Raw genomic sequence first — 27,964 nt, forward strand, 5'->3', positions numbered from 1 at the left:
GCTTCCCCCCAACTAGGATCATCTCCAGGGAAAATTAGCCATAATAAGAGTTTGTCTTTTTATACAGTAGAAATGGTACAACCCTATAGATGTCTTGGCATTAGGGTGATAAGCAGACAGTACTAACCTTCCGAATTTATTTGGTTCCAGCAAAATTCTTTGAGATATCCATTATCATTGGCATTACTTCTGACTTCAGGAAGGACTAATAAAATAAAGATCTGTTGGCCTGGTGACTCAAGTCTCAGGTGGCCGAATCACCTGAACATCAGAGATCATCTTTTGACCCAAATTGAAAATGTGGGGTAACAGGAGCAGTTTGCCAGAAAACAGGTTTTCCTGTTTCCCCATAGAGACAATGTCATGGAAAGAGAAAGACAATTTATAGAGCAGAGAATCCCAAGGCCCTGCATTATATTAAAATTTCCTCTTTCCCTTTCTGACCTTCCCCTCCCCATCTACCCCCATCTCTCTCTCCAAGATCATCATATCAGGTTGAAAAAGAAACTGACATTAACAGAAAATAGATTTCTAAACAATCAAGCCTAATGCCTTTTGAGTATTATGATGATTAACGGTGGACAGTTGAACAGATTATCTGGGATCTGGACATAAAGTAACAAAGACTCATCTTAATAATGTAGACCTTTCAGTCAGGAGCTCAGTTAGCTACTCCTGAAATAATGGGTGTCCTTTCTTTTAGAAGCTAATCTGATATTGGGAGAGGGAGGTGGTTATCAGGGTAGGGGGACAGTTGCAAGAGGAAGATTAAGATACTGATGTACTCATGACTGTCTGTCTTTCTTTTTCCAGACTTTCTGGGTAGAATGTTAGACGTTTACTGGTACCATTTTTATGGGCTGTCTTTGATCTATTTAGTGAGGGAAGGGTCATTTGGGGTGGGACATGATCTCATCTTACTGTCTTACCCCTGGATTGGGATATAGCCTATGTGCCCTTTTTAAATGAGTTTTTTCCTGTTCAGCTTTAAAAATCTCCTAAGTAGCCACAGAAATTTAAATTCCAGTCCTTAAATTTCAGAAATTTAAATTTCAGCAAAATCTATTATAGTAACCATACCTTCCCAACTCTCCCTCTTTTCTTTGTTGGACCTTTCCTAACCAAACCTAACAACCTCACTATTTGTCCTGGGGACCTCTTTCCTCTAATGAAGCCAGAAACTCTCCAGGGGGTGCTGACTGTTGTGGCAGTCATGCCTCTGCCCTAGGACCCTACTAGACCTCCTCCAGGAAAGTATCCTGGGGACATGTGGTCAATGAAGGAGAGGGCCAACTGTATTTCAAGGTTTGGTCTGCACACCTCCATGTACCTTCAACTATGATTTGCCAGGGAAAAGACCCCTCATCTTGTTTTTCTTGCAAAGGAAAGTGGAAGAATTATATTTGTGGTTATTTTACATTACCAGCTATTGTGAAGAGTTTATCGTATGTAGAAGCCCCAAAGGCTTTAGATAAACAACCCAGCATAAAGTCAGAGTGTCATTACTGGCTCAGTATGTGAGATCTTCCCCAAGTTCTGCCTCAGAGTATGATTTTCCCTCCATCTGATTCTGAAAGGGAAACCAGAAGGCAGGACCCACTTATAAAGGGAGAAGAAACCTCTAGCAGCTGTGGACCTCAGATGATCAACAAAGACGAAGACCACAGGGTGGTCTTGGAACCAGAAGCTATTTTGAGGGGGCAGTCCCTTTAATCTGAAATTTCCCTTTTCCAACTTCTTTCCTTGAAAACAGGCATCCTGGGTCTCATGTTAAAGACTTGTTTTATCATTGGACCCTAAACAGGACATGCTGTAGGATGCTTAAACCTTTTCTCCTTCCTCATAGAATCACAGAACATATGGGCTGGAACAGACCTTAGACATTATTTAGCCACAGGAATACAGTACAGAATCAGAGGATGTCAGAGTCCGAGTCCATCTCCCTTACTTAACAGGTGATGAAACTGATGACCATAAAGGTGAAGTGACTTGTCCAAGGTTGCACAGTTAATTAGTAGCAGAGCTGGGCTAGAAACCAAGTCTTCTGTTTGTAATCTGATGCTTTTTCCATTGCACCACAGTCTTTGAGGCAGAACTGTACCCATAGGCATGCATAAAATGTGGGTCATGTGTTGGCACACCTAGGGAAACCTGGCTCATGCTCCGTGCAGGCTTATGACTAGATGAACAGCATTCCAGATACTTACCCTATTGTAAATTCTGAACTTCTTAGAATCACAGAATCCTAAAGGTGGATGTCAACTCAGAGGTCATGTTTTTCAACCTGTGACTGAAGAAGGATTACCCACCACATCCCTACACCATACCTGACAAGTGGTCCTCCAACATTTGCTTGAAGATTTTTGCTTAAAATGAAGGGGTCCACTACTTCCTGAGGCATCACCTTCAACTTTTGGATAGCTCTAATTCTTAAAAAGTTTTCCTTATATAAAACTTACATTTTCCTCTTTATAACTTCTACCCGTTATCCCTAATTCTGCACTCCCTCACCCTGCCCCTTCCCACCAGGGATCCAGCAGAACGAGTTGAATCTCTTTTCCATTTGACAGCCTTTTGAATATTTAAAAATAGGAAATCATAAGCCACCATCTTGATCCCTCAGTCTTTTCTTGCCCAGGCTAAACATCCCTAGTTCTTTCAAGTGATCCTCATGAGACATGAACTTGAGACCCTTCATCATTCTGATTGTACTAATTTGGCTAACTGACAGTTTATGCTTCTTAAAATATGGTACCTCAAACTAAAACCAATATTCCAGATGTCTGATCAGCACAAAGTCCAGCCAAATTACCACTCTCTTCATCCTTGACACTATATCCCTCTCAATTCAAAATAATGGTCTAGTTTTGATGGCTGTTACATTACACTGTTGACTCATACAGAGCCCGCACTTCACAAAACTCCTAGATCTTTTTCAAGATAAATGGTGTGCTAGCCACACTTCCCTCCATCTTCTATTTGTGAGGTGGATTTTTTTTTCTAATCCAAGTATGAGACTACATTTTCCCCTATTAAATTTCTTCTTATTAGCTTGGGCCCAAAGTTTTAGCCCATTTATATCTTTTTGGATCCTATTCTGCTATCCAATGCATTCACTATTAATTCTGCAAATTTGCTAAACATGCCACCTATGCCTTTATTGAAGTCTTTAATACACATAGTAAATGGTATAGGGCCAAGCATAGCTCCCTGGAGGAGGCACTATACCAGAGACCATTCAAATTGAAATGAAACTATTAATGACTACTATTTGAATTGATAATTTAACCAGTTCCTGAATCCACCTATATGCTCCATTACTTGGCCTATAGCTCTCAGCATTGTCCACAAGAATAGCATGAGAAATTTTGTCAAATCCTTCATATAAATCTATGTACATTTTAGCTACATCGCTCCTTTGACATACCAGTCTAGTAACCCTGTTTACAAAGGAAATTGAATTAGCTTGGTTTGACATGGTCTTGATGAAGTCATGTCAGGTTTTTATGATAACCACTTCCTTTTACAAATGTCCACTGACTCTCTCTTTAATAATCCATGCTAAAATTTTGCTGGGCGGCTATGTAGTGCAGTGGATAGAGTGCCATGACAAGTTAGGAAGACTCCATCTTCCTGAGTTCAAATATGGCCTCAGACACTTACTAGCTGTAAGTCACTTAACCCTCAGTTTCTTCATCTGTAAAATGAGCTGGAGAAGGAAATGGCAAGGCACTCCAGTATCTTTGCCAAGAAAATCCCAAATGGGGTCATGAAAAGTTGGATACAACTGAAAAAAAGACTGAAAGAATTTTGCTATGAATCAAAATCAAGCTCACTGGATCACAGATTACAGGTTCCAGTGTCATCTTCTTCTTTGTTTTTTTTTTTTAAATAGAATAATCTTCTGCTTTTCTCTCCTTCTGAGATACCTCTCCCATTCCCCATGATCTTTTAAATATCACTGACAGTAGCTCATCAATCACATGCAACCATTCTTCCAGCACCCTAATGTAGTTTACCTAGTGCCTTGAAATCATTAAGGATATCTAGATCTCTCACTGTCTCTCTTTTTACCTTGTATATTAAATATCCAAGAATAAGCATGGCATAGTGGATAGAAAGCTGTTCTTGGAGTCAGGAAGTCCTGAGTTCAAGGCTTGTCCCTTAACACATACTGACTGCATGATCCTAAGCAAGCTACTTGGTCCCACTGTACCTTAGGAAGCTACAAGTTGTTTGAGACTTGTGGCATATTTGTACTTAAAGCTTAGTTATAGTAAACTCTGAGTTGTAGGCAAGGTGCCAACTTGCATTGGTAGGAGTTCCATTCTTGAGAATTCCTTATGCAAAAAATAAATAAATAAAAATCACAGGTCATTTCTGTCCCTATCCGATATCAAGTCTCGGTTAGTCACATATGTTTTATCCTTTCTAGTCCAAAGATCATTCTTCTCAACAGCGAAAACAGAAGGAGAATGAGAGCTAAGCAGCGATGCTTGATCTCTGTCATGTATTATCATCCTCCTGTCTGTCTCAGGCGATGCTCTTGGATTCTCCTCCTTTCCCCTAGTATAACATAGAAAAGTTCATAGGGAATTGATTCAGGGAAGAAGATGACGTTGCAGATACCTTGATTCTCAAGCAAACATACAGCTTGCTTTCAAATTTTCATCATAGACTCCTAAGAAACACAAACAAGGGGAACTGAAACCCAAACAGAAATATTTACCTTGTTTCATTCTGCAGATAAAATAGATGATAGGTCCTTGGTTATAGATCAAGAGTAACATTACAGATATCCCTTTGCAGCAGGCTTACTGGACCTATGGGCAGCTAGGTAATGCAGTGGGTAGAGTGCTGGACCTGAAGTCAGGAAGACTCATCTTCCTGAGTTCATATCTGGCGTCAGGCACTTACTAGCTGTGTGAGCCTGGGCAAGTCACTTAACACTGTTTACCTCAGTTTCCTCATCTGTGAAATGAGCTGGAGAAGGAAATGGCAAAACACTCTAGTATCTTTAGTATCTCCCAAATGGGGTCACAAAGAGTCAGAAATGACTGAAACGAATGAACAACACTGGACCTACAGCCTCCCCAAGTTCAGTACCAATCTTTTCTTCTGACTACCCCCCTGTTCCAGCTGTTTTAGGATTGCAGAATATTAAGGGTCGAAAGGCAGCACAGGTAACTAAATTCCAGGAAACCATCTCAGTTTGCCAGTTTGATTCTTAATGGCCCACAGATGAAAGGGAACTATGAGATATTATGTGGGATAGATAAATGGAGCTGGAATATTTTACAAATATTCTAATATTAGGGTAAGGAGATAATGCTAAGCAAAGGGGTTGGCAGAATTACTCTGGAGAGATGACTTGTAGTCATTTTCATCAATCACTCTGGTTGTCTCTATATCTTTGTCAATCCTCCTTCTCTTGGTGAAGGGACTGATTTGACCATCCTGTATTAGGAGCCAAAGCAGGTGATTTGTCCAAATGACAAAGCCAGGACTTCAATTCTGGACTTAAATTCAGGTATTTTTGAGTTCTACTCTTTTTGCCAAGCTGTTTTATATTCCTCAGACTTGGAGCATATCTTTAGATTTCCTCCTTTTTCTCTGGATCTCATGGGACAAAACTCAGGTATCAGAGTTAGCTTGGGAATTCCTGACTTACATTCTCAGAGCATTCAAGGCCTTTTCTGAGTTTGATTTCAGGGTATCTTTTCCCCTCCCTTTAGCTCAAATCATTCTTCTGGGAGTTTAATCTTAAATCTCAAATTAATATTTTCTAAGATGAAATTCTTTCAGAAAATAAAGCAAAGTGTTTTCATGGAATGACACTTACAGTCTTCTCCAAGGTCATGGATCATAACCTTAGAGATCAGGGGTCAGCAAACTAGAGCTTGCAGCCTGCTGCCCTTTTTTTGTATAACCCAGTGAGCTAAAAAATGGCCTTTGCATTTTAAAGCAAAGCTTTATTTTATTTAAAAATATAAAAAAAAATTAAACATCCTTAGCTCACTGGCAGTACAAAAACAGGTGGCAGGCTGAATGTGAACCTGGGGCAGTGTAATGCCAAGCAGGGTGGGACTTTTTGCTGTGTTTTGTTTGAGTAGCATTGTTGTTACAGGCAGTAGTTTCCCTACCCCTAATCTGGTCCAACTCTTGTATTTCACAGATGAGGAAACTGAGGCCAAGAGAACTAATTGACTTGTCCATGGTTATACAGATAGCAAACAACATGGGTCTTCCTGACTCTAGGTCCAGCACTATCCACTATGCCAAGGTACTAGCAAGTGAACTGTTCCACCTTCTCCTTTGTGGACTAAACAAATATTCCCCCCAGGCATCAGGCGCCTCGTTTTCATGCTTCCTGGAAGGGTGTTTGTTCACTTACTCTGAAAGGGAAGAGACATATTCTGTTCTCAGTGCTTTTCCTAGGGTATATTGAGGTCCTGCCAATTGTCTAGCCTGCCTCCAGTCAGTTTCCTATTCTAGCTTACTTTGGGGGTGGCTTGGCAGTTGTATAGGGTGTGACTGGGTGAATTAGGGTAGTGCTCTGTGTCTGTGGATGGGTTTAAAGTTCAATTCCTGCTCAAGGAATTAAATGAGAAAATCTCTAAGCCAAGCAAGAATCCTTATATCTCTATTCCAAAGACATTTCATTTTGTCAAGCAAGCACTCCCTCACACAGATCACAACCCCTCCACATCTTAGTAGATGATTCATGAGCTGCTACAGCCAAAAACATCCATCATTTTCTGGCTCTTCTTCTGAAGATGAGCCTCTCTGACCTTAGCCAGGCCAGTCCCCAGACAAAAGATGATGGGTCTGTCTCCAAGCCTGTACTTAAAGACTTTCCAGCTTGGTAGGACCTGTCAATACAGTACTTATACTTCTTTGGCACAGCCTTCAAGAAATTGGGGTTACTTCTGAGAGAAATAACTGTTAATAACCAATGATTTGAGGACAGCCAGAGTTCTCCCTTCTTCCTAAGGTCCTGATTTTAAAATGTCTTGAAGGACATTGCTGATAAAGAGATTGGACTAATTTTCTTGTTCAGACCCCACCCAAGTAGAGTAGCTATTGTGTTCTGCTAAGCCTTGGGTGGGGCATATATTCTTTGGATAGATTGTCCAAGGCTGGGGGTGGTCTGGGTATAGACATAAGTCTCTCTGTCCAAGGGTGACATGATGTCACTCTCAGCCCCTCACTGAACACCTACTCTTCCAAAGGTATGTAAACCTTGAACCCACTGCCATGATTGTCTTTTGTCTGAGAGAGACAGCCAACGAACCATTCCTTTATTAGTAATGTGCTGGCCTTATTAATAAAATGATTAAATTACCCAGAAACTATGCTTCTTGAACCTTTTTATCATCACACTTCAAGGCCATGATGATATCTTTGTATGCCTCCACCCAGTAGAGACCCTGGCATGCAGCTTAGTAAGCATGTTTTGAATGATTATCGTAGGACTTTCCTATAGGAAAATAAGAAGATAATAATAATAGTTCATATATTTATAGCCCACCACCTGCTACTGATCTAAAAGGCCTACTAGCGCTTCCCTCAGTTTTGTCTTTTCCTTTTCATAGACGGTGCTATTCATATATGCCACAGCTAATGTGGTAGGAGTTCTTAATCTGGGGTCTATAGAACACTGATGAGCCCATGGTCAGATTTCAAGAGGTCTGTGAACTTGGATGGGTAAAACAAAACTACATCTTTCTTTTCACTAACCTCTTTTTCCTTCAATTATGAATATAGATAACAAATCATTTTTTCTGAAAAGGCTTCACCAGACTATTAAAGCGGGTCCACAACACAAAAATGGTCAAGAACCCCTGAGTTAGTGTTTGACACCACAGCTCCCAAAATACTGCTGTAACTGAATTAGTGGTCATTAGGTCCCAGCATTTCACAACCTCTTCAACTATACAGGCTGGTTATTTCTCCTGATATTCATTCTTCCCATGTCCCCATGGCTCAAGGGGCTCTCACTTCTTCTTAATTCAGAATTAATGCTGGGACTCATAACTAGATGCTCTTCCTTTCTCATTCTTATTCCCTAGTATTATACTCTTTCTTTCAACACACACTCAATAACTGCTTAGTACACATTCAATAACTGTTCCATTCTGGTATCTTTCTCTCTCTCTGCCTCTCTCTTTGCTTCACTTCCTCCTCCCCTCTTCTTTTCTCTCTGTCTCTTCTTTCTGTCTCTGTCTCTCTTTGTCTATCTGTCTGTCACTGTTACACACACACACACACACACACACACACACACACACACACACACACAGATTATCCCTCACATTGCTGTATTCTCTTTGCTCTCTCTCCATCACAAACACCTAAGGTCCAAGTCTACTACCAACCATCATTTTCACCAACTGTCAAGAGTGGGGAGAGGAAGAGGGGGTTGAGGGAAGGATTAACAACTTTGAAAAGCTGTGTGCCTTACTCTGGATTCACAACCTTAGTTTCTCTAATAGCTACTAACTGAAAGAGTCACAACTTGGGCCTGGACCCTCTGACTCGAAGTCCAGTGCTTACTTCACTGGCATGTCTCTGTGTTATTACCCATGATGTGTTTTCCAATCATGTTTGCCTCTTACCAATTTGGGGCCTAGGGGCTACAGATATTGATGAGAAGATTTCCGCTGTGTTGTTTGCCAATATAATTTAAAATATTCAAAATGTCCCATGTCCCTCTTTTTGCTTTCCAAGTTACCTCTGGCATTTTTAGTTGGCAGCTAATAAAACAAAAGAGGGACTCTCTGGCTGATCCTTCTCTCCAGCTAGAATGATTAATTTGTAGTCATTTGGAAGTAACAGATTTTACCTCTAGCTACAACCAGCCCTACCTGGCTAGTCCGCTACAGCCTCATGCCCTGTGCTACAAAGAGGTAATTGGCAGTTTGCTAATGGTTCATTAGGAACACTGTCATTTTGAGGAAGGGACAAAAGAAGGAAAGCAAGGGAAGGAATATGGGTGGTTCGCTTATCATAGAATCACAAGATATGAAAAGGTTTGTTCCTAGGATTCTCCATGTTAAAGATCTATAGGGACTAATAATTAGAATTCTTTTGCTCCTTTTATAGTTAACCTCGCCTCCTCTCACCCACATACACTTAAAAAAATTATGTATAGTCCACAGTACACTCTGTTTACTATCAAGGAATCTGGGTTTGAATCCTATCTGTGCTAGTTACTTCTAAGACCTTAGACAAGCCACTCAGATTGTCTGGGTATCGGTTTAGTTATCTGTAAAATGAAGGGCTTAGGCTAAAAACTCTTTTCTGTTATGAAACCCTTTTGCAGTCTGGTAAAAGCTATGGACCCCTTCCCAGGATAATTTTAAATGTATAAAATAAAATACATAGGCTTCCAAAAGAATAATTATCAATTTTTTTAAAAGTTCATGAATCCTAGGCTAGATCAGGAATTTTTAATGTTTTTGTATCATGGAACACTTTGGCACTTTCATCAAGCTTATGAATCTCTTCTCAGTATAAAGTTTTTAAATGCACAGAATACATAGGATTAAAAAAGTAACTAATTATACTGTTATGGTTATAAAATATATGTATTTAATTTGTTTTTACAAACTTCAGGTTAAGAAATGCTAGACTGTCAGATGATCTCTCGAATGTTTCTTCTATATCTGACACCATTAATTCTAGATTTTGGACATCAGTCAAGAGACTCAAGTCATTTCAGCAACAATGTGATCATATCCTGCTACTCCCAGAGATCAAGGATGACTACTCACAAATCTCAGCGGCTAAATCTGTGTGTTCTAGTTGAGAGAAATTAAAGAAACTGTTGGTTATTCTTTCCTCCAACTTTGGTAGGGGAACAGGAAGGGGGTGCAGTGGTGTATTGAGCTAGAGCTTATCTTTTCACCTAGTACCCTTTTCTGTAAGGTACTTGCTTTTCAATGAGGCCACCGATTCTAGACCTTGGCCTACAGTCAAGAGATATAAACTTATTCCTGGTATATATACACATGTATATGTATATATGCATGTATAGGTATGTGTATGTATATGTATACATGTATGCATATACATATATACACTTATGTATGTATATATGTTGAAAAGTGTATTTCAATATGCTTAGTTTTCCTTTGTAATCGTATTATTATATGCATTTAAAAACATTATTTTAAGAAGGTGTCCATAGGCTTCACCAGACTGCCAAAGGGGTCCATGACACACAAAAATATTAAGAACCCCTGATTGAATGTAACCTATTTCACAGATGGAAAAACTGAGACGTGGAAGGGTTAAGTGACTTGCTGAGAGTCCTGTAAGAGCCAAAATTCAAACCCATATCTCAGAACTCAAAGTTCAATGCACTTTCCACTGTATTATTACAATTCTGCATGTTTTACATTATCCTGGTAAACAACCTAGACCACAATCCACATACGTCTTCCCTTCTTCAGTGTATTCTCCCCAGCTCTGTCCCAACTAATGAGAGGCAAAAGACCATGCAAGGGATGGCAGGTTAGTGGAAAGAACACTCACTGACTTTGGAATCAGCAGACCTGGGTTTGAATATTCTGATAGTATATTAGCTTCTAGGGTGGTCATCTTGTTGGTTGTCCATGTTGTCTCCGAATTTCATTTCCAGAGATCCCTGATCACTTGTGAACAAAGATTTCAGGACCCATTTGTACCACCTTCTGGGAGTTTCTGTCACCCTGGAGACATTGGAAAAGGGAATGTGGAGAAACCGTAGCTGACAAAGCGTATTTTCAAACGGTTTGGAAGCAGCCCTTGTTATGACAGGTGTCAAACCTGTGCCATAATCACTGTCACTCCAGGGAAATAATAATAATACTTTGCACTTATAATGGCACTTTTGATATTCCCATTAATTTACAAACATTACCAAATTAGGCATCATCAGCTCCTCCTCACTCCAAACTCTACCCTCACCGTCACCCCAACTAGTCAGTTGGGTGAGGATTATGAATGCTACTAACTGCTTCTAAGCAAGAGCCAACTTTGACTCCCCAAATGGAAATGAAAAGAAAACAGTTTTTAAGCAACTACTGTGTTCAGAGCACCATGCCAGACATTAGAGGGGTTCAGTTTACACTCTATTGGGGTTGGGAATAAGACTCAGATATTTTTACCTTTAAAGCTTGTTCCCTATTTTCCCCTAGAGAAGTCATCATTTAACCTCTGTAATTCCCAGGTCCCTCATCTATGAAATAAATAGGGTTAGACTAGAGGGTCTTTTCCACCCTAGATCTAAACCCTGTGAACCTATAATACACAACTTTTATAATGGAAAGGGACCTTAGTAGCCATTTAATCCAACCTCTTTCCTAATCCAGGAATCCATTCTACAAAATCCACCCAAGAATGGAAAGAGCTTCCATCAAAGCTAAGGATCTGAACTCGAAGTTTACTCTTACTACCTGTGTGACCTTGGAACTACATCTTTTGGATCCTCAGGCTTCTTATCTTTAAAAGGCGGAAGAGGGAACTAGCTAGGTGATCTCTAACTCTACATCTTGGGATGACAACTTTCACAAAAGTGGTCATTTAACTTCTACTTTGATTTCTGCTCCCTGCTTTTCAAAGTGAAAGGATCCCATTTCTGGAGAATTCTAAATGTTAGAAAGTTTTCTTCCTTGTATAGTCTAGATCAAGTGGGTTCTTTATTTGAGCTCCTGATAGATTGAGTCCCCAGTGGTGAGGGTAACTACTACTCTTCCTCAGGGCTCTAGGGGTACCCTTGAGGGGCAGTGGGGTTATCTCTAATGCCATTAGCTGAAGCCCCCTTTCTGTGTCCTACTTATTTTTAACCACCAAGTTAGAATTTGTATCTCCCTGACATCATCAATACTTGCCAGTATCATTTCACTAATTCATATAGATTAATTTTTAAAGTGGAATATTTATAGAAAAGGTATATTAAGAACAGAATTACAAACCATTCTTCGAAACTGGGAAGTACTGTCCCCTATCCCACCTCAGTCCTGGAGAGAGTGGGCTCAGTCTTAAAAGCAGTTGCTACAAGGCATTTGCTCCACAAAATTCACTTCCAAATTCATCATAACTGATGGGCAGTCACTCTCTTGCTTTTAGGACCTGGCATCTTGGTTTTGGGGGTCAATACACCACTCGGCTGAGCTCTGGCAGATCCTCTGGGTATACTGGTGGACTGTAAATCCTGGAATGGACCCTAGTTCCAGGTCCTCTGTCAGATTCCTCTCCTGATTTTATGACCCTCAAAAAGTCACAGCCTAGTGTGTTCCATCTCTACTACTCCATAACCCAATCCAGGAAGCAATAAATACAACACAAAAAGAATGAACAATAATGCCAGGTTGTTCAATGACTTTGAGTGAGCCCAGGAGAGGAGACAGGTAATTTTCAGCTGGAGGCCTTTGCCACCACTGGTCCTACCTTTCTTAGCAACAGCAGGTCCCTGGCTTCATGGCAGCACTAAGTGAGAGAGGACCTTCCCCACCTCCCCCAATCAACAGGAGCTCATTCTTCTTGCTTACCACAGAGATGGAGCTTTCCCTACAGGGGAGTTTTGTGGTACTCCTCTTGCTGTACAGTACAGCATCTAGTTAAAAAGGCATGAGGTAAGTAGATTAGAAAGCAGTCATAGAAGGACTACTCTGGAGTGGATTGCCCAATCCTTCTATTCCATTGTCATCAGACACTTCAAAAAGTTGCCTCACGAAACTTGTGCCAGCTCCTGGTACTGAGCCCATAGTGGCCATTCCCCTCCCTTGCATTCGCACTACCTGATATTTTTAACCTTTCTGCTGTTTTTCCCATTGCATAGCCAGAGTTGTTAAAATGACAATCACCATAACCTGTAGGTGAAATAGTAAGAATGAGAGGATGTTGACTGGGTATCTGGTAAATAGATGTTTAAGGCTATCTTTTGAGGAGCAATTTTCAGTGTCCTGGTCTGCCTTCCCAGACCCCAATTACCTTGTACTACCTTGAGCTTCCTATGAGATTAAACATCTAGACATTCTGCCTTTTTTTTTAATAAAAAACATACCCAGATTCCTTCTGTTCTGATGCTTTATTTGATTTCTTTTTGTTTCACCAGCTGATAACTCTCCTTAGCCCCTGTATTTTAGGGGTACAGGTTATCATCCATTCTGCTTGTAGAAGCTCTTTTAAATCATTCTTACTCTACCTAAGCTAATGTAACAGCAAGCACCCTACCATACCCAGGATGGCCTGCTAGCACAGGTTCTTTGATTTGCTTTACTTGGAAAGCAACTTTAAAGGGGTCAACAGTCTTCTTTAATTATATTCACTAATTCAGGGGGAAAGTCAGCTCCCTGAATGTCAGGGAAAGTACAAGCAGAGAAAATACAGAGAAAATGCAAGCAGAGAAATTAGAATAAAGACAAACAGACAGGGCTCTTAACTACCTGAATCAAAACAATATGGCTATACACTTTTCATACTTCATTGGATTGAGGGGGCTTTTACCTCTGAGCAGTTGGGGAGCTCTGAACATACGGCTACTCAGAGTCTTGACCAGGGAATCAAAAGATTCTTCTCGTAAGCAAGCCCCTAAAGCAAAATACCAACTCAGAGTATATATACACTTCTAGAGCCAGAAGAAATCACAACCCTAGTGATTCAGTGCCTAGTCAACTTAGTACCGAAAGGTATGAAAGCCTTCTTACAAGCAAGCCTCCCCTAAGTAAGCTTCCCTCAATGGGTTCCACATGAGGCCTCTTAATAGGCAGGGAAGATCTTATATCTTATTAACCTTACAGTTAAATAATCATGAAGGGGGATGGAGGCAAGGAAAATGCACTTATTAACCAAATACTATGTGTCAGGTAAATAATAATAATAATAATTAACATTTATATAATGCCTACCATGTACCAGGCACTGTGCTAAGCACTTTACAAATATTATCTTATTTAATCCTCACAACAACACTGTAAAGTGGGTGAGGAAACTGAAGCAGGAAGTGTCTGAGTAAGTGTCTGAGGTCAGATTTGAACTCAGATCTTCCTGACTCTAGACTCAATGCTCTATCTACTTTGCCAGCAGCTGTTATGAATCAGGATAGTCTGCCATTAACTTGCTGTATGACCTTTGGTAAATCACTTTTCTTCCCTGTGTCTCAGTTTCCCTGGCTACAAAATGGGGATAAAAATACCTGTAATATCTGGCTCCCAAAGTTCAGGAGAAAGCATATCATAAACCTTAAAATGCTATATAAATCTGAGATTATTCTTTTTTTTAAAAAATTCTGTGATTTATTCTTAGAGGAGAATATACATTTTCTCTCCCTACACATCCTGTCTGTTATCATGACTTTTCATATTTTGGAAAGGGATAGAGATTGGATTCATGATTTTGTTATTATGGTGAAGAAACTCTAGCAATACAGGTCAGCACCTTCTCTCTAATTTATAGTTTTAGAAAGTTGCCTATAGCACTGATTAGTTAAATGATTTACCCAGGGTCACATGGCCAGTGTATATAAGAAGCAGTGCTAGAGTCCAGGTCTTCCTAGCCATCATCCTATGAAGAAGGTCCAGCCATTCCCACCAACTGTCAACCAAGGCAGCCTGGCATCATGCATCAAGATGCTCTAAGGGAGTGAAAGGAGAAGCATATTCCAGGCAAGTCAAACCACCATCACTACCACCTTGACCACCATGTCCCTTCTTGCCCTGGACTCTAAGCCTAAGAACCTTGGAAATATCAGTGGCACCTAATTTGCCACACCTACTTCCAGCCCAGATCCCACAGCTGTTTTTGAAGGGAGAAATCATTGTGGAGAGCGGATCCACCTTTCCCATCACAACCAGCAACTGACCAACCACTACCAACAGGCAAATAAGCATAGAAGTCCTGGAAGTGGCAGCAACCCTCCAGACCACCAGAACTAATTCCAGGCTAGCACTCATGGCCCATCCTTCAAGGAAACAATCCCTGTGGAGAAGGGTCCAGTCACCCTTACCATTTGTCACTCAACTGCCACATACTGGTCAGGTATAGTCACCTTAGCAGAAGCAGCAAGTCACCCAGAAGGAGAGATGGGAGGCAATGCCACAGACATCAGACCACTACCATATCTTCCTTCAGATCTGGATGGAGACGACCCAGGATCCTAAACTCCAAAGCCTTGGAAATAGCACTACTTCTAGCCCAGTGAACTCAGACCTCATTCTGGGAAGCAGCCTCTCAAGGGATGAAGTCTGACAAACGATCCTGAAGGTGCTATACCCATAGTTTCTAAAGATTCACAAAGGAACATTCTTGCTACCAAATTCCTTGGCACTGCCAAATGGTTCAGCCTTAGAAATTGACATTATTTTAATCAGAGGAAATGACATTAAATGAGAAATATTAATATCTTCTTTCTTACTGCACCATGGGACTTTTCCATTTGACTTAGGGCTGAAACCTTCCATATGTGCCGTTTTTTCCATTAAAGCATGAGCTTCCTTGAAAGCAGAGACTGTCTTGCTTTTCTATGTGTATCGCCTGTGCTCTGTACATAGTAAGTGCTTAATAAATGCTTTGTTCATCCACTCATTTAATATAAATTCTCAAAAAGATAATAATAATACCTAACATATGTATAATATTAAATTTTGTAAAGCTCTTTACATATTATCTTATTTGATATTCACTAAAACCTTAAGAAGTAGATGATATTATTATGTAATTTTACAGATGAGGAAATAGGATGAGAAAGGTGAAAGAACTGGCCAGGGTCACAGAGCGAAGAAATACATGAAGTAGGATTTGAACCTTGGTCCTAAAAAAATTCTCCATGCTGCCCCTCTCTTTGGAAAAATGTGATTAAATATGTTGTGTCTCCTTTTATGAAGGCTAAATACTTTCTCAAAAATACCTCATTTTTAGGAAATTCAACTGTCATCTAACTTAACTATTCCAATTTCTGAGTCAGAGCAGGGTCTACTTTTGGCTTCATCTTGGATGTGAATTTTCTCACCTACCTTAATTGCCACCATTCACCTGCTTAGGAAACCCTAGATGTTCAGTCAGTTGAATGTAGTATGGATCATGAATCTGAGCTCATTTCAAGGCTAAATTTTTTAGCTTTGCTCCATGAAATGAACTCCTTTATTGGCATCCCCAAACTTTGCCACTTCTCCTAATCACTCACACATTTTGGTATAGGCTAAAGGCAACAAGCCTAGGTTTTTCTGGCTCAGAAAATCAGCACTAAGAGGTTCATTCTACTCCTTGCACTTGCAGATAATTCTCTTTACAAAGTCAATCCTTGGAGCAGTAAGGAGTAGTAGAAATCCTCAAAGCTGAAGTCTTGCGATGAGAACTTGTTATTTCATCAAGACTTGGAGAAAACAAAGAAAGAAATTGTAACTGGGGAGTGTGTTCCTAGGGCTTCAATCTGAGAACTCTTGCTCCAAGCATATCCCCTCTGTAGGTAAGAGTTGGGTGGAATTATAATAGGCCTTTTATCCTCCAGTCTCACACTGCTAAGCAGCTCATCTCTTAGAAACATTGTACTTTTTGAAGACTCCAAGGGTTTTCCCTAAACCTAAGGCTAGAGTTTCATCCTGTGTTGTTCTGTAAAGGTTCCATTAAATATATGCCTTTTGCGTAAGTCTGCCCACAAAGTCCCTTCCAAGGAAAGCAATACTATAATCATACCTTTGTGAGTTCTTCAGAATCTTTTTCTCAAAGAATTCAAAGTACTCTCCAAATAGGGATTACACATCCTCTCATTGTTTCTCCAGCCAGGAAGCCACCTGGAAGCCATACCCCCATAGGTATTTAGGGAGGGAGGGAGTAGGAAAGGAAAGGAGGCATCTGTGTCAGAAGCAGTCTGGAGCTTGGTTCCAGGACAAGGAAACCTGTGTACTTATACATAAGCATGCTAAATTATTGTCTTGGCAGAACACACATGAAGAGCTAGTAGAAGACCAGCAAGTAGAGCTTGGTCTTTCTGTTTCTTAACAGTCATGGATGTATGAAGATATAAAGGAAAGTGGCATCAGAATTGAGAATCCCTCAGAGGGCAGTGGAGGGGAACATGGTGGGCTTGAGAGTTGAGAATCCTTCAGAGGGCAATGGAGAGGAACATGGTGGGCTTGAGAGTTGAGGATCCCTCAGAGGGCAATAGAGAGGAACGTGGTGGGCTTGAGAGTTGAGGATCCCTCAGACGGCAATAGAGAGGAACATGGTGGGCTTGAAAGTTGAGGATCCCTCAGAGGGCAATAGAGAGGAACATGGTGGGCTTGGGTAAGCATTACAAAATGGAATGACTCAGGAGAAGGTGTGTAAAGGTTGTCATCAGGGAAATATTTGGCCAGAAAAAGAGATGGGTGGGTCATGCATCAAAAATAAAGGATCAACATTGGATAGCCCATATTCTCTACTGGTATGCAAGAAATCAAAACAATGAGAGGAAGGTCCCTAGAGGTAGTTTTACAGAAGGATGCAGCCAAAAGTTGCGCAGGATGGGCAGACATAGATGGGTTATCTTTATTTTTCTTGAGAAAGTACCCAAATAGATTTTGAAGCTGTTTTCAAAGCTGCTTCAACGGGCCATTTGAATCTACACATATCTTTGATCAAGGAAATCGAGAAGAGAGTGAGAGACTAGGCAGGAGTATATCAAAAGTATCTCAGAAAGGTATTTGTCAAGCTGTTTCCTAAATGTTCCCAGAGGAGATTCCAAGGCATCTATGTAGCTGAGATGAATCAGTTGGTATGTGGTATATGTAGAAATGTAACTATGTTCACACTCTAATAAACTCATCATTCTGTGCCTATGAACTATGTTCTGTATATGTGATGTTTCAAAGCCCTATATAGAACACGTGCTACCATCATTTTGTTATCTACAGATGTAACTGTTGTGGCTGCTGCTGGTGTCTCTTTTGGTGTGAACTACCCTTTTATTGCTAGGTCCCAGCTGGTACTCCCATCTGATACCATAGAGTAGAATAGAGGAGGAAGATCTCACTGGGACAGATGGGAAATCAGGAGACTTTCCAAGACATGAAGAAAGCTCATGCTAGAATTAAAAAAAGGAAAAACTTGGAAAGTATCCAATGTGCTGTGAGATCCAACCGATAAACTTTAACACCAAGTAAATAAAAAATGGCACTTACCTAGCTATCTATGTAGAAGTTTCCTGATTAAAACACCTTGCTATCAGGCCACATTTTAAAATCTAGTTGCTTGGGTTTTATAACTCCCCAGAAGATCAGGAATTTCTTTATGCCTTTGTAGTTTCTGTATTTAAAATGAACAGATCTATATATCCAGGGGAAGTCTCACCCATGGCTCAGTGACTGATCCACTTGTGCAAATTTAAATTAATGCTCAGCCTCTCTGGGACTCAGTTTCTTTCTCTGTAGAATGGCCATTATGATAAACTTTGAGAAAATCATATCTGTGAGGTCTTTTGAACTCCTTAGAGAGAACTGGAGTTTTCCTTGTTTTGGGGCTAGAAGTTATAGCTCTCCCATTGTTTGTTCTCCTTTTGATTCCACCAGGCCCAATTTGTTTTAATGATTTCCTTTCCTGTGTAATTGGATGCAATGATTAGACAACCCTCGGTAGCACAGTGGAGTTTCCCTTTAAACCAGGGCAATTGGCCCACTCTGACACCAAGGAGTCGAATCAATCACTTAAAATAAGTGAAGGGGAGATACAGGTCCTTACTCCTGGCAGGATAGCAGTAGAAAGCAAAAGTGGACCTGCTGAGGGTTTCTGAAAGCAGGTTCATCAGGGAAAGCAAGGGAAGATATTCACAATATAGGACATTTTGCTCTCACTGAGAGAGTCACAGGGCTTTAAACACTTGCTATTTGGCACGTGGTGATTGGCTATTCCCCTGCAGCTGGTGATCCTGGTTTTCAAGCAGAGAAAGACAGGACAGGGAGAGAGAGGACTGTTGTACTGTACTGGCAGAGGAGCATTTCTGAAGTTTGTCCAGTCCCTTGTGGTTCAAAGCTGCTTCTGGGAGCTGGCTCTTTCCGTCTCACCTGCCTTTCCCCTTGAGAGTGATAGTCATTTAGATTTTCAAAGCTCTTTACAGTGGATAAAATATTGTCCTCACAACAATCCACCAGGTGATTATTCTCATTTTACAGAAAAGGATACTGAGGCAACAGGTAATTATATAGTTTTCCCAGCGCCACATGGCCAATAAGTGTCAGAGCAAAGACTAGAAGGCTGGCCTTTGGATTTCATTTGTATTTCAAGGTCCATGCTCTTTCCACTAGAAAATATTGTTTTTCCCTTCTCACGAGGAGACTAAAGATGCTGCTCAGGAGTAAGATTTGGCAGAAATAAAATACAGTCACAGAAATTCATTGTACCCCAGACGTGGTTCCAAATGTTTCTGACCCCCCAAGCACTTACACTGAATAAGTTCCTTCTTGCCCAATAAGCACATGCAACTATGCTTTCTTCTATATCTGTTAGAAAGAAATCTGTTTTATATTAAATTCGAGTAGAATATAAACTCCTTGAGGGTAGGGATTATTGTTTCTGTTTCTTTAGGCAGAGTACCTGGCCCCACAACAAGTACTGAATAAAAGTTTGTTAAATTGAACACGGTGTGGTTGTTGGGAGAGCTTCTTCCTCTCCCTGTGGCACTCTGCCCCACCCTGCCTCAAACCAATTTCCCATGGCCAAGATCTTTTTCTGCATAAATTTTTTCTGCTTTCATCTCCAGCTTTTCTTAGATTAGAATCTGAGGGTTTTAGATTTGAAAGGAACCTGAGAGGCTATCTAGTCTTACATTATCATTTTACAGTTGAGAAAAATGAACCTTCCAAGGTAAGGAACAATTTGTCAAAAGTCACACAGATAGTTAATGGCAGTGCTAGGATTAGTAACCAGGTTTCCTGACTCCTAGGACAACTAGGAAGTATAGTGGATAGAGCCCTGGGCTTGAAGACAGGAAGACCAGAGTTCAAAGCCAGCTTCAGACCCTTGCTAGCTAACCTTTTTTAGCTCACAGGCCATTGTTCGCCAACCCCTGATCAGAGTTCTTAAGTCTGCCAGAATAATTCATTTTTACATTATTGATGTTATAGCATAAATCATTCTTCTGGTTTTCATGATTTCATTCTGCATCAGTTCATACAGTGTCTTCCCATGTCTTTTGGAAACCATCTTTTTTCCTTGTTTCTTATAGCATACTAGTGTTCCATTATATTCCTATCCTATGATTGAATATACTGTAGTACATGTAATCTAGAATTATTGGTCTTGGTATGGAATAGAAATCAGGGGGTCGACTAGTTCAAACACCTCATTTTATACGTAAGGAAATTGAAGCCCTGAGAGCTCTTGTCAAAGATGATCCAGGTGGGTAATGGGCAGAATTAGGATTCAAGTCCAGCTTTTCTGATGCCCAAGCCAATATTCTTTCTACTTTTATCAAGATGCTAGCACAGTGGCCATTGGTAACCACTGGATTTGATATTTGGGCCAATCTGTTCATAATTTCACCTATCAGTCCCTTCCTGAGTCTAAAGTAGATGCCCAAAGTCTTGGTAATTTATTTCACCAAGATGATCAATTTTATCTATAATATCCAATGTATTTACTGCTATTTCTTAGTCTAATGCCTCTAATTTACGTGGCAACAGGACTTCCTCTATTCTTTTCCTTCAGTTAAATATATGCGAATAATTACATCTGTGCTATCTCCTTCGTTGACCTTTCTGAATATACCTTTTTCTCTTTTTTCAATTTTTATTACTGTTATTTTCACCTCACATTCATTTCCAAATATATTTGTCCCATTTCCCTACCCAGAGAACCTTATTACAAAGAATGAAAGAGGAAAAAATCTTCAGCAAAACTTACCGTTATTTCAACCAGTTCTGACAGTATAGGCAGTGTTCCCCTATCTACCATTCTCCCACCTTTGCAAATAAAGGGGTTGTATTTTCTCATTTCTTTTTCAAGGCCAAGTCTAGTCATTGTAATGATTACACAGCTCAAAATACCCTTTTCCACTGAATTAATCAAGGGGGTTCACTATGAATTTCATGTATTTAAGAAACCACTTATTAATGCTTTTGTAGTCTTATAAATATTTTCTTCCAATTCTTACTTGGTCCACCAAAATTCTTGTATGCCTTTTGTGGACTTTCTTGTTGTTCCTCAAAACCTGAGTCCATGGATATCTACTCAGAGTTTGTGAATATGATATAAAAATACTTTTTTTGAAGATTGGATTCATATGAAATGGTGTCTAGATACAGAACCAGTGAGAATAAGCTGCCATATTTTAGAACCCTAACTTGATAGCATGCCAATTCCCTCCGTCCCCAGGTAGTGAGGCTTTGCTGTTCTTGGGGCCCAATCCAGTGATTGTATAGTTCTCTAAAAAAAAGGCATCTTTCAAAAAGGCATATCCTCCAAGCTTTCTTCTTAAATCTCTTCACAGTTTTCATGACACATTGAATTCTTTATCTTCTACTCATTTTCTTGACTTATGATCTGTCCACAGGCTCAGTTGACTCTCAGTCTAAATGTTAGTCCATTGAATGTTACCCATCGATGCTGTCAATATTTTAGATAGCAATGCATCCATAAACCTTGTGTTATAGGTTGGATATAGCTATGGCCTGTGTGGGATCATGAGTGAATTAAATGATCTTGTGGGTGGGATATGTGTGGAAATAACAATCCAGAAAGGAATCTAGTCATTGGATCACCCATTGCGAATTTCTGTCTCTGCTTCCTCATAGGTGGGAGGTCACACCATGCTGCCTATTCGCTGGATGCCTCCAGAAAGCATCATGTACAGGAAGTTCACTACAGAGAGTGATGTCTGGAGCTTTGGGGTGATCCTCTGGGAGATCTTCACCTATGGCAAACAGCCTTGGTTTCAGCTCTCAAACACAGAGGTACTGACTTAGATTCATATTTAAGGATTGCTGGGGAGTGGGGGAGAAGTGAGATAGAGTTTGAGCTAGGGTTTGGATATGAAGAACTGAGACTTTAGAAAAGTGAAGAGAGGCTCTACATCATGAGATAATGTACTCAGGAGTTCAGTGGGCGTGGGTGAAGTAGGAGTGAAGGTCATCAACAAAATAAGGCCAAAATAAAATTAAAGGATGAATGTGAGGGGAAATATATGGAGTATAGAGTTGTGGTTGTAGGGGCTTTGTAGAATATGAGAGTGGTACACTTTTCAATAAATGAGAGAAGATGCATGGGGACCCATGATCTCATTCTTTATCCCCCAAAGGTCAGTTTATAGCCTGTCCAGGTGAGCCTATTCAGTAAAGTTTTGAAAGACCCAAGAGTTTCCAGCTTTCCTTATCCAAAAGATCTACAGGAGGTTTGAGATATTTTATGGGCTGTTGTGAAGCCCAATTAGGGATTCATCTTCACCCTAGGACAGGGCTTCTTAAGCTGGGGTCCATGAACTTACATTTAGTTATGAATATATTTCAATATAATTAATTTCCTTCATAACCCTATCTATTTTTATTTTATGTATTCAAAAACATTATTTTGAGAAGCAGTCCATAGGCCTCTCTAGGCTGCCAAAGGTACCATGACATACAAAAAAGGTTAAGAACTCTACTCTAGGGCATGCTTAAGAAGCTAGTTGGAAACCATCCCAGACTCCCCCACCAGTAGATCTAATGCCATGGGGGTAACCCTAGAGTCAAGCTAGCCTACTGAGTCTTTCATACTGAAAACAGACTAGGTCCAGGACAGATCTTTAAGGGCAGCTACTAACTGGATCCTTAAAATTGGATTGATTCAGATCTGACCCCCTCAATCAGTTCAGAACTATAATGGATGCCAGGACTGTTGTACAATGACTTTTCATTTGTTCAGTCTTTTGTCTGTAGGACATCCGTAAGAAGGGTAGAGGCAAATTCTCCTGAAATTTCAGAAGTATTCCTTTTTTTTCTGGAAGCGGTGTTTGCTCTCTTTCTTTTAAGTACCCTGACTGCTTAATTAAGTGAGTTTCAAAGAAGAAAACCAAGGTGTTTCTTTAAATCTCTGATATCTCACCATTCACAAGCTCAGTGGGGCTTTTCTTTGTTTCCCAAAGTAGCACAAAACATTTTTAGAGCTTTCAAAAAAATGAAAGAATTGATGGCAGAAGCTATTTATTATGGTGGTTTTTTGAATTATTACTGTTTCCTGGGAGAGAAAACACACGCTCATGTGCGCGCGCATGCACGCACACACATACACACACATACACACACACACACACACATTCTCTCTCTCCCTCTCTCTCACTCTCTCACTTACTCACTTTTTACAGCTTTTGTGTGTGGAATATTTGGTGCCAAAGACCTTGGCCTGTGGGTGTTAATGTTTTTTTCCCCTTTGGCACAGAACTCTCCCTGTTAGCAAAATGTTGAGAAGAAGAAAGGTGGCTCACAAGAGTCACAGGAACCCAGGAACAATCAACCCCCAAGACACAGGGAGTGCTTTCCTTCCTCCTTTCCCCACTTGAGGGCATGGACTAGGACACCTTTTATCTCTAAGTCTCTACAGCTTTGCACAAACAAGTGCTTTTAAAATATAAATTGACATGAAATGAAATGCTTTGCAAAGATTTGGTATTGAAGCCAATGCCCTGTCCTTCACCTCCCCTCCCCACCCATATCTGGTTGAATGTCCGCTGGCTATGTGTACTTCCAGAATCTGCAGAGAAGGAATCAAATACCCCATAGTTAGTTCACCCTCATGGAATGACCAAATGGAATAGTCCCACACTGGAGGGGAAAACTCAATGTTTTTCTTGGCATTGGTGGTCTGAGCCAGCTAAGGATGAAGCCTCATGGTGGTGCAGCTAGTTAGGGGGTCCAATAGACATTATGGGACAGCTGGAAAAAGCACAGCTGTGGATCAAACAGGTTTGTCAAGTTATGAGCCAAGATGGATATCCCAGGCTAAAGGGTGAATAGAGGCATTGATGTAGTTGGGATTTTCTAAATGGTTATGTTACTTGAAACTTACAGGCATGCATGCTGGTATCTGCAAGTGTGTACGAACACACACACACACAGGGATGACTATTCTAGGCACCATGAGGGAAATGGTTTAAAAAAAAAGAGGTACTTTGACTTCAAGGATGGGAGAGGGGACTTGTACAAAGACACAAGGTGTAAAAATGGAAAGAACAGAGATATACAGCCAAACACCAGCACAGAGATATGTTCCTGTGCAACCCTACATCTGCAGAGGAGGAAAGAGAATGACTGGGGTATAGGAGTGGGTCATACAACAATTGAAGTTAGGTAAGCTACTCTGGACAAGTTCATGGAGGAAACATGAGCCCTAGGAAAGGTGCTGAAGAGGAGAGGGGAAATGGTTTGATGTTGGCTGGGCAGTTGAAATATTTGAGTGACTCCAGGGTGAGTGCAAATGATGTGTTTATGGGTCTAAGCAAAGAGATGTTCCATAGTAGACCAGAATTAGGGTGAAGTGTGTGAACTAAGGGTGGTATGGAAGGGGCAGCCAATTTTGAGAGAAGTTTTAATTGGAGGTAAATGGTATTTGGAAGTTATTCCTGGTATGTAAGCAGTTGAGTGGCATGGTTAAATGATCCTCACTGAAAAGAGACTGTAGTAAATGTGATCATCAGAATCCTTCAAGGCAGGAGAAGAGGAGGCAGACCAGAGGAAGTAAAGGCTAAGTAAGGTGAGGGTGGGGGTGGGGGCTCAAACATGCAGCAGGCACAGGAAGAAATAGGAAAGCAGTATGGTGTAGCAAAATGAATAATGGAGAACTAAGAAAACTGGTTGAGCAGGTATGATTGGTCATAAGGAGAGACTGGGGACAAATTTCATGTAGACAAACTTGGCAATTCCCCTATCTCACTCTTGGCATATGCCATGATAAAATAGCAGAAAAATCAGTGCCTCTCAACCCAAACCACAAGCAAAGCAGAGCCTCTAACCACAATGACTCTTTTTGCTGTTGAAGTTTTCCATTTAAGCATTTTCTTTTTATGGTCCTAGGTTTGGAAGAAATGTACAAGGCTTTGGAATAGGGAGAGTGAATTTCCTTCTTCCTTTATCTCATTTTTTTCTCTTTTAGGTTATTGAATGCATTACCCAAGGTCGTGTCTTGGAGAGGCCCCGGGTTTGTCCCAAGGAGGTCTATGACATCATGTTGGGATGTTGGCAGAGGGAACCCCAGCAGAGGCTCAATATCAAGGAAATCTACAAAATTCTTCATGCTCTGGGGAAGGCCACCCCAATTTACCTGGACATCCTTGGCTAGTGGTCAAAAATTCCTTCTTTTTCCCTGCCCTACTTCTTTCCTACCTACCCTATTCCCCATTTCTTTCCTCCCTGACTGAAGCAAACATCTTCATATAAACTCAAGTGCCTGCTACACATACAACACTGAAAAACAAAACAAAACCCGACAACCTGTAAGGCAGTTTGGCGCATATATATGTGTATATATAGCTATATGCATATATATCTATACATATATATATATATATATAATCTGCAGAGATACCTTCCACACCAATACAGAGAGAAGCTGCTGTTACAGAAAGTTATGACTTCAACAACAACAGAAATATAGAAAACCTTAAAAGTATTAAAAATAATGGAAAACCCTTTAACTAAAGCTGTGGCCGCAGCAACTGGCCCCTGCTGTGTATGCTTCTTCTGCTCTAGCTGTTCAGAGCTGAAGACCCTTGACAATGCAGAGAGACAATCTTCTTGTTGGGATGGGAAGAGTTGAGGTGGGGTGAGAGTCCTGCTGCTCATGTATGATATGCACTGAAGGTCTGAATAGAGTCCTGGGGTAGATGGCTCCTTCCAGGAAAAAGCCACACCAGAGCCCTGTTCTCTGGGAACTCGTCTGGTTTCTACCCTAGTCCTTTAAATTCTATCTCTACCCTACTTTCCACTCCAATGTTACCCTATCCCTTTCTCTTTTCCCACTTCAGGACAATTTTCTAATTTACTGATTATTAAACAGACTTGATGTTTTGGGGACATACCATCATGCTCCCTACAGGTAAATAAGCAGAAAAAAAAAAAACAGCAGAACACAAAATAATGGCAGCAGCAAGAGGAGACTTTGGTGTTGGCTGGGCTCAAGTTCTTTGCTGGACTTGGAAGGGGGTTTGTCATCTATCCTCTTAAGGATTCCCTCGCCTTAAAGAACCATGGGAAAAGACCTGTCTACACCCCACCCCCCAAAAACAAACAACCCCCCCCTGGAAATGCCATTGTTCACCCATCCCTTGTGACAAACAGCTTTCACTTTCTATCCTTTGCGTTTAGGTCATTGGAGAGATGTTGGGGGTGGGGAATACAAGCTCCTCCATATTGTCCCATTTCTGTGGGTCTAACAAGCTGCGGTTTTCAATCAGAACAACTTTTAGTTCCTTGTAGCATCCAGGTATGTCTCCTTAGGATTCTCTCTTCACTGGGTCTCCTCCCCTTTTCATTCTATCCCCCCTTCGTACCCTTCCCTGCTCCCCTCCCCACCCCCATCATTCAGATACATGTTGAATTGCAAAGTGAGAAAAGGGGAGATAGGACATGACAAAGGAGAAGGTGGTATTTGCAGCAGAGAGCAGAGTGGGGAAAGAGTCGATGGGGAAAAACCTATTGGGCACCTGCACCCAGTCACTTTGCCATTCTCTTCACGTTCCCAAGCCCCTGAAAGGATTGATGCATCTGCCTTTGAGCTGTTGTGAAAATGCAGAGGGTGAGGAATAGCTTTTGTGGGCAGGGAGGGGGAGGGAAAGAGCTTTCTCTGGAAGATATTCAATGAGTGGCCACTGCAGCAGCCTTGGCATCTTAATGAGGACAGAGCCCTGACCAGTGAGAGAGAATGAGTACAGCCTGGGCAAGGGGAGTGGCTCCTCCTACCCCATTGCCAGTGGAATCATTGCCTTCCTGGGTACTATTCTGGGACTGACTACAGTCAGGAGAGAGAACAGAAAAGAGTGCCTGTCATGATAGGAAGGAATAATGTTACTGTTCCCCTATTCTTCCTAAATCTCAACCTAATTCCTAGCCCGGTACTACCTAAGAGACTAGTGGAAATCATGCCTCTATATAACTGGAGCCTCAGCCTAAGGGCTGGGGAAACTTCCTTCCCTGCTCTTCTAAGAACACATCTACATCCCATGGCATCCTGTCAGCTGATGGCAATTGCTTCTAATCTGGAATATAGGAACCCACTGTGTAGGAACCAGGGCAAATGATTTTATTCAAATAGAAAGTTACTGTTCTGATATGTTGGTGAGTGGAATTGGGGCTGGTCAGCTGGACTTGGAAGCAGAAGAGGCTAGTCCAGAGCTTGGTCTGGTCTCTGCTCACTGTTGATGTGGTCAGAAAGCCCCCGGAAATGGTTGGGGGGTTTCCATGGATGAATGGGGGCAAGATCTCACCTTGTAAAAAGAATATTTTGCTGATCTATCCTATTTGCCTATCTGTTCTTCTTAGCCCTTGGGAGCCTTGTTAAACTCTGGGCTCTCTAATTGCCCAACAGAACCCTGCAGTGTTGCTTTTGTTGTTTGGTGTTTGTTTTTTGGTAAATGAGAAAAGTATTCATGCAAAGGGGTGTAGGGAGTAAGTAGAGAGGGAAGAACCAAAGGAGATGGAAGGAAAATTCTCCACTCCAGGAAAGCACTAATGATTACAGGTAAAAATCATCTGCTCCTCTTGCTGCCCATCTCCCAACAGATAGCTTGGCCTCTCTTTTCTTGGTCATGTTATTCTTCAGACCTCATATTGGCTAATGAATAAACAGGGGAGCAGGAAGAAGAAGACGTGGGATCTTTGTAGTTGGATCCCCGCAAGTGGACAAAGAGGTTTTAAATTGATACTGTGAATAATCACCGGTCTAATGAAAGAATGCTGTTCCTCTGGGCTTTCATGGAGCCCTGAGAATGAGATTAAAATGATTAGCTGACCCTATCCTTCTATTTAAGCTGCCTTGTTGCAGT

General features: G+C 41.0%; 1 protein-coding gene across 1 annotated transcript in view; it reads left to right on the forward strand.

Moving 5' to 3' along the window:
* The window catches only part of LOC118829620 (NT-3 growth factor receptor-like), a 99,361-nt gene extending 73,906 nt beyond the window's left edge, over positions 1-25,455 (forward strand). Inside the window, exons 6-7 of the mRNA XM_036736569.1 lie at positions 21,750-21,908; positions 25,078-25,455. Of these exons, the coding sequence (XP_036592464.1) occupies positions 21,750-21,908; positions 25,078-25,263 (345 nt within the window). The 3' untranslated portion in view covers positions 25,264-25,455. The remainder of the gene's footprint in view (positions 1-21,749; positions 21,909-25,077) is intronic.
* The last annotated feature ends 2,509 nt before the right edge of the window (positions 25,456-27,964 follow it).

Source organism: Trichosurus vulpecula, chromosome 8 (genome assembly GCF_011100635.1).
Source record: "Trichosurus vulpecula isolate mTriVul1 chromosome 8, mTriVul1.pri, whole genome shotgun sequence".
NCBI classification, from domain to species: Eukaryota; Metazoa; Chordata; class Mammalia; order Diprotodontia; family Phalangeridae; genus Trichosurus; species Trichosurus vulpecula.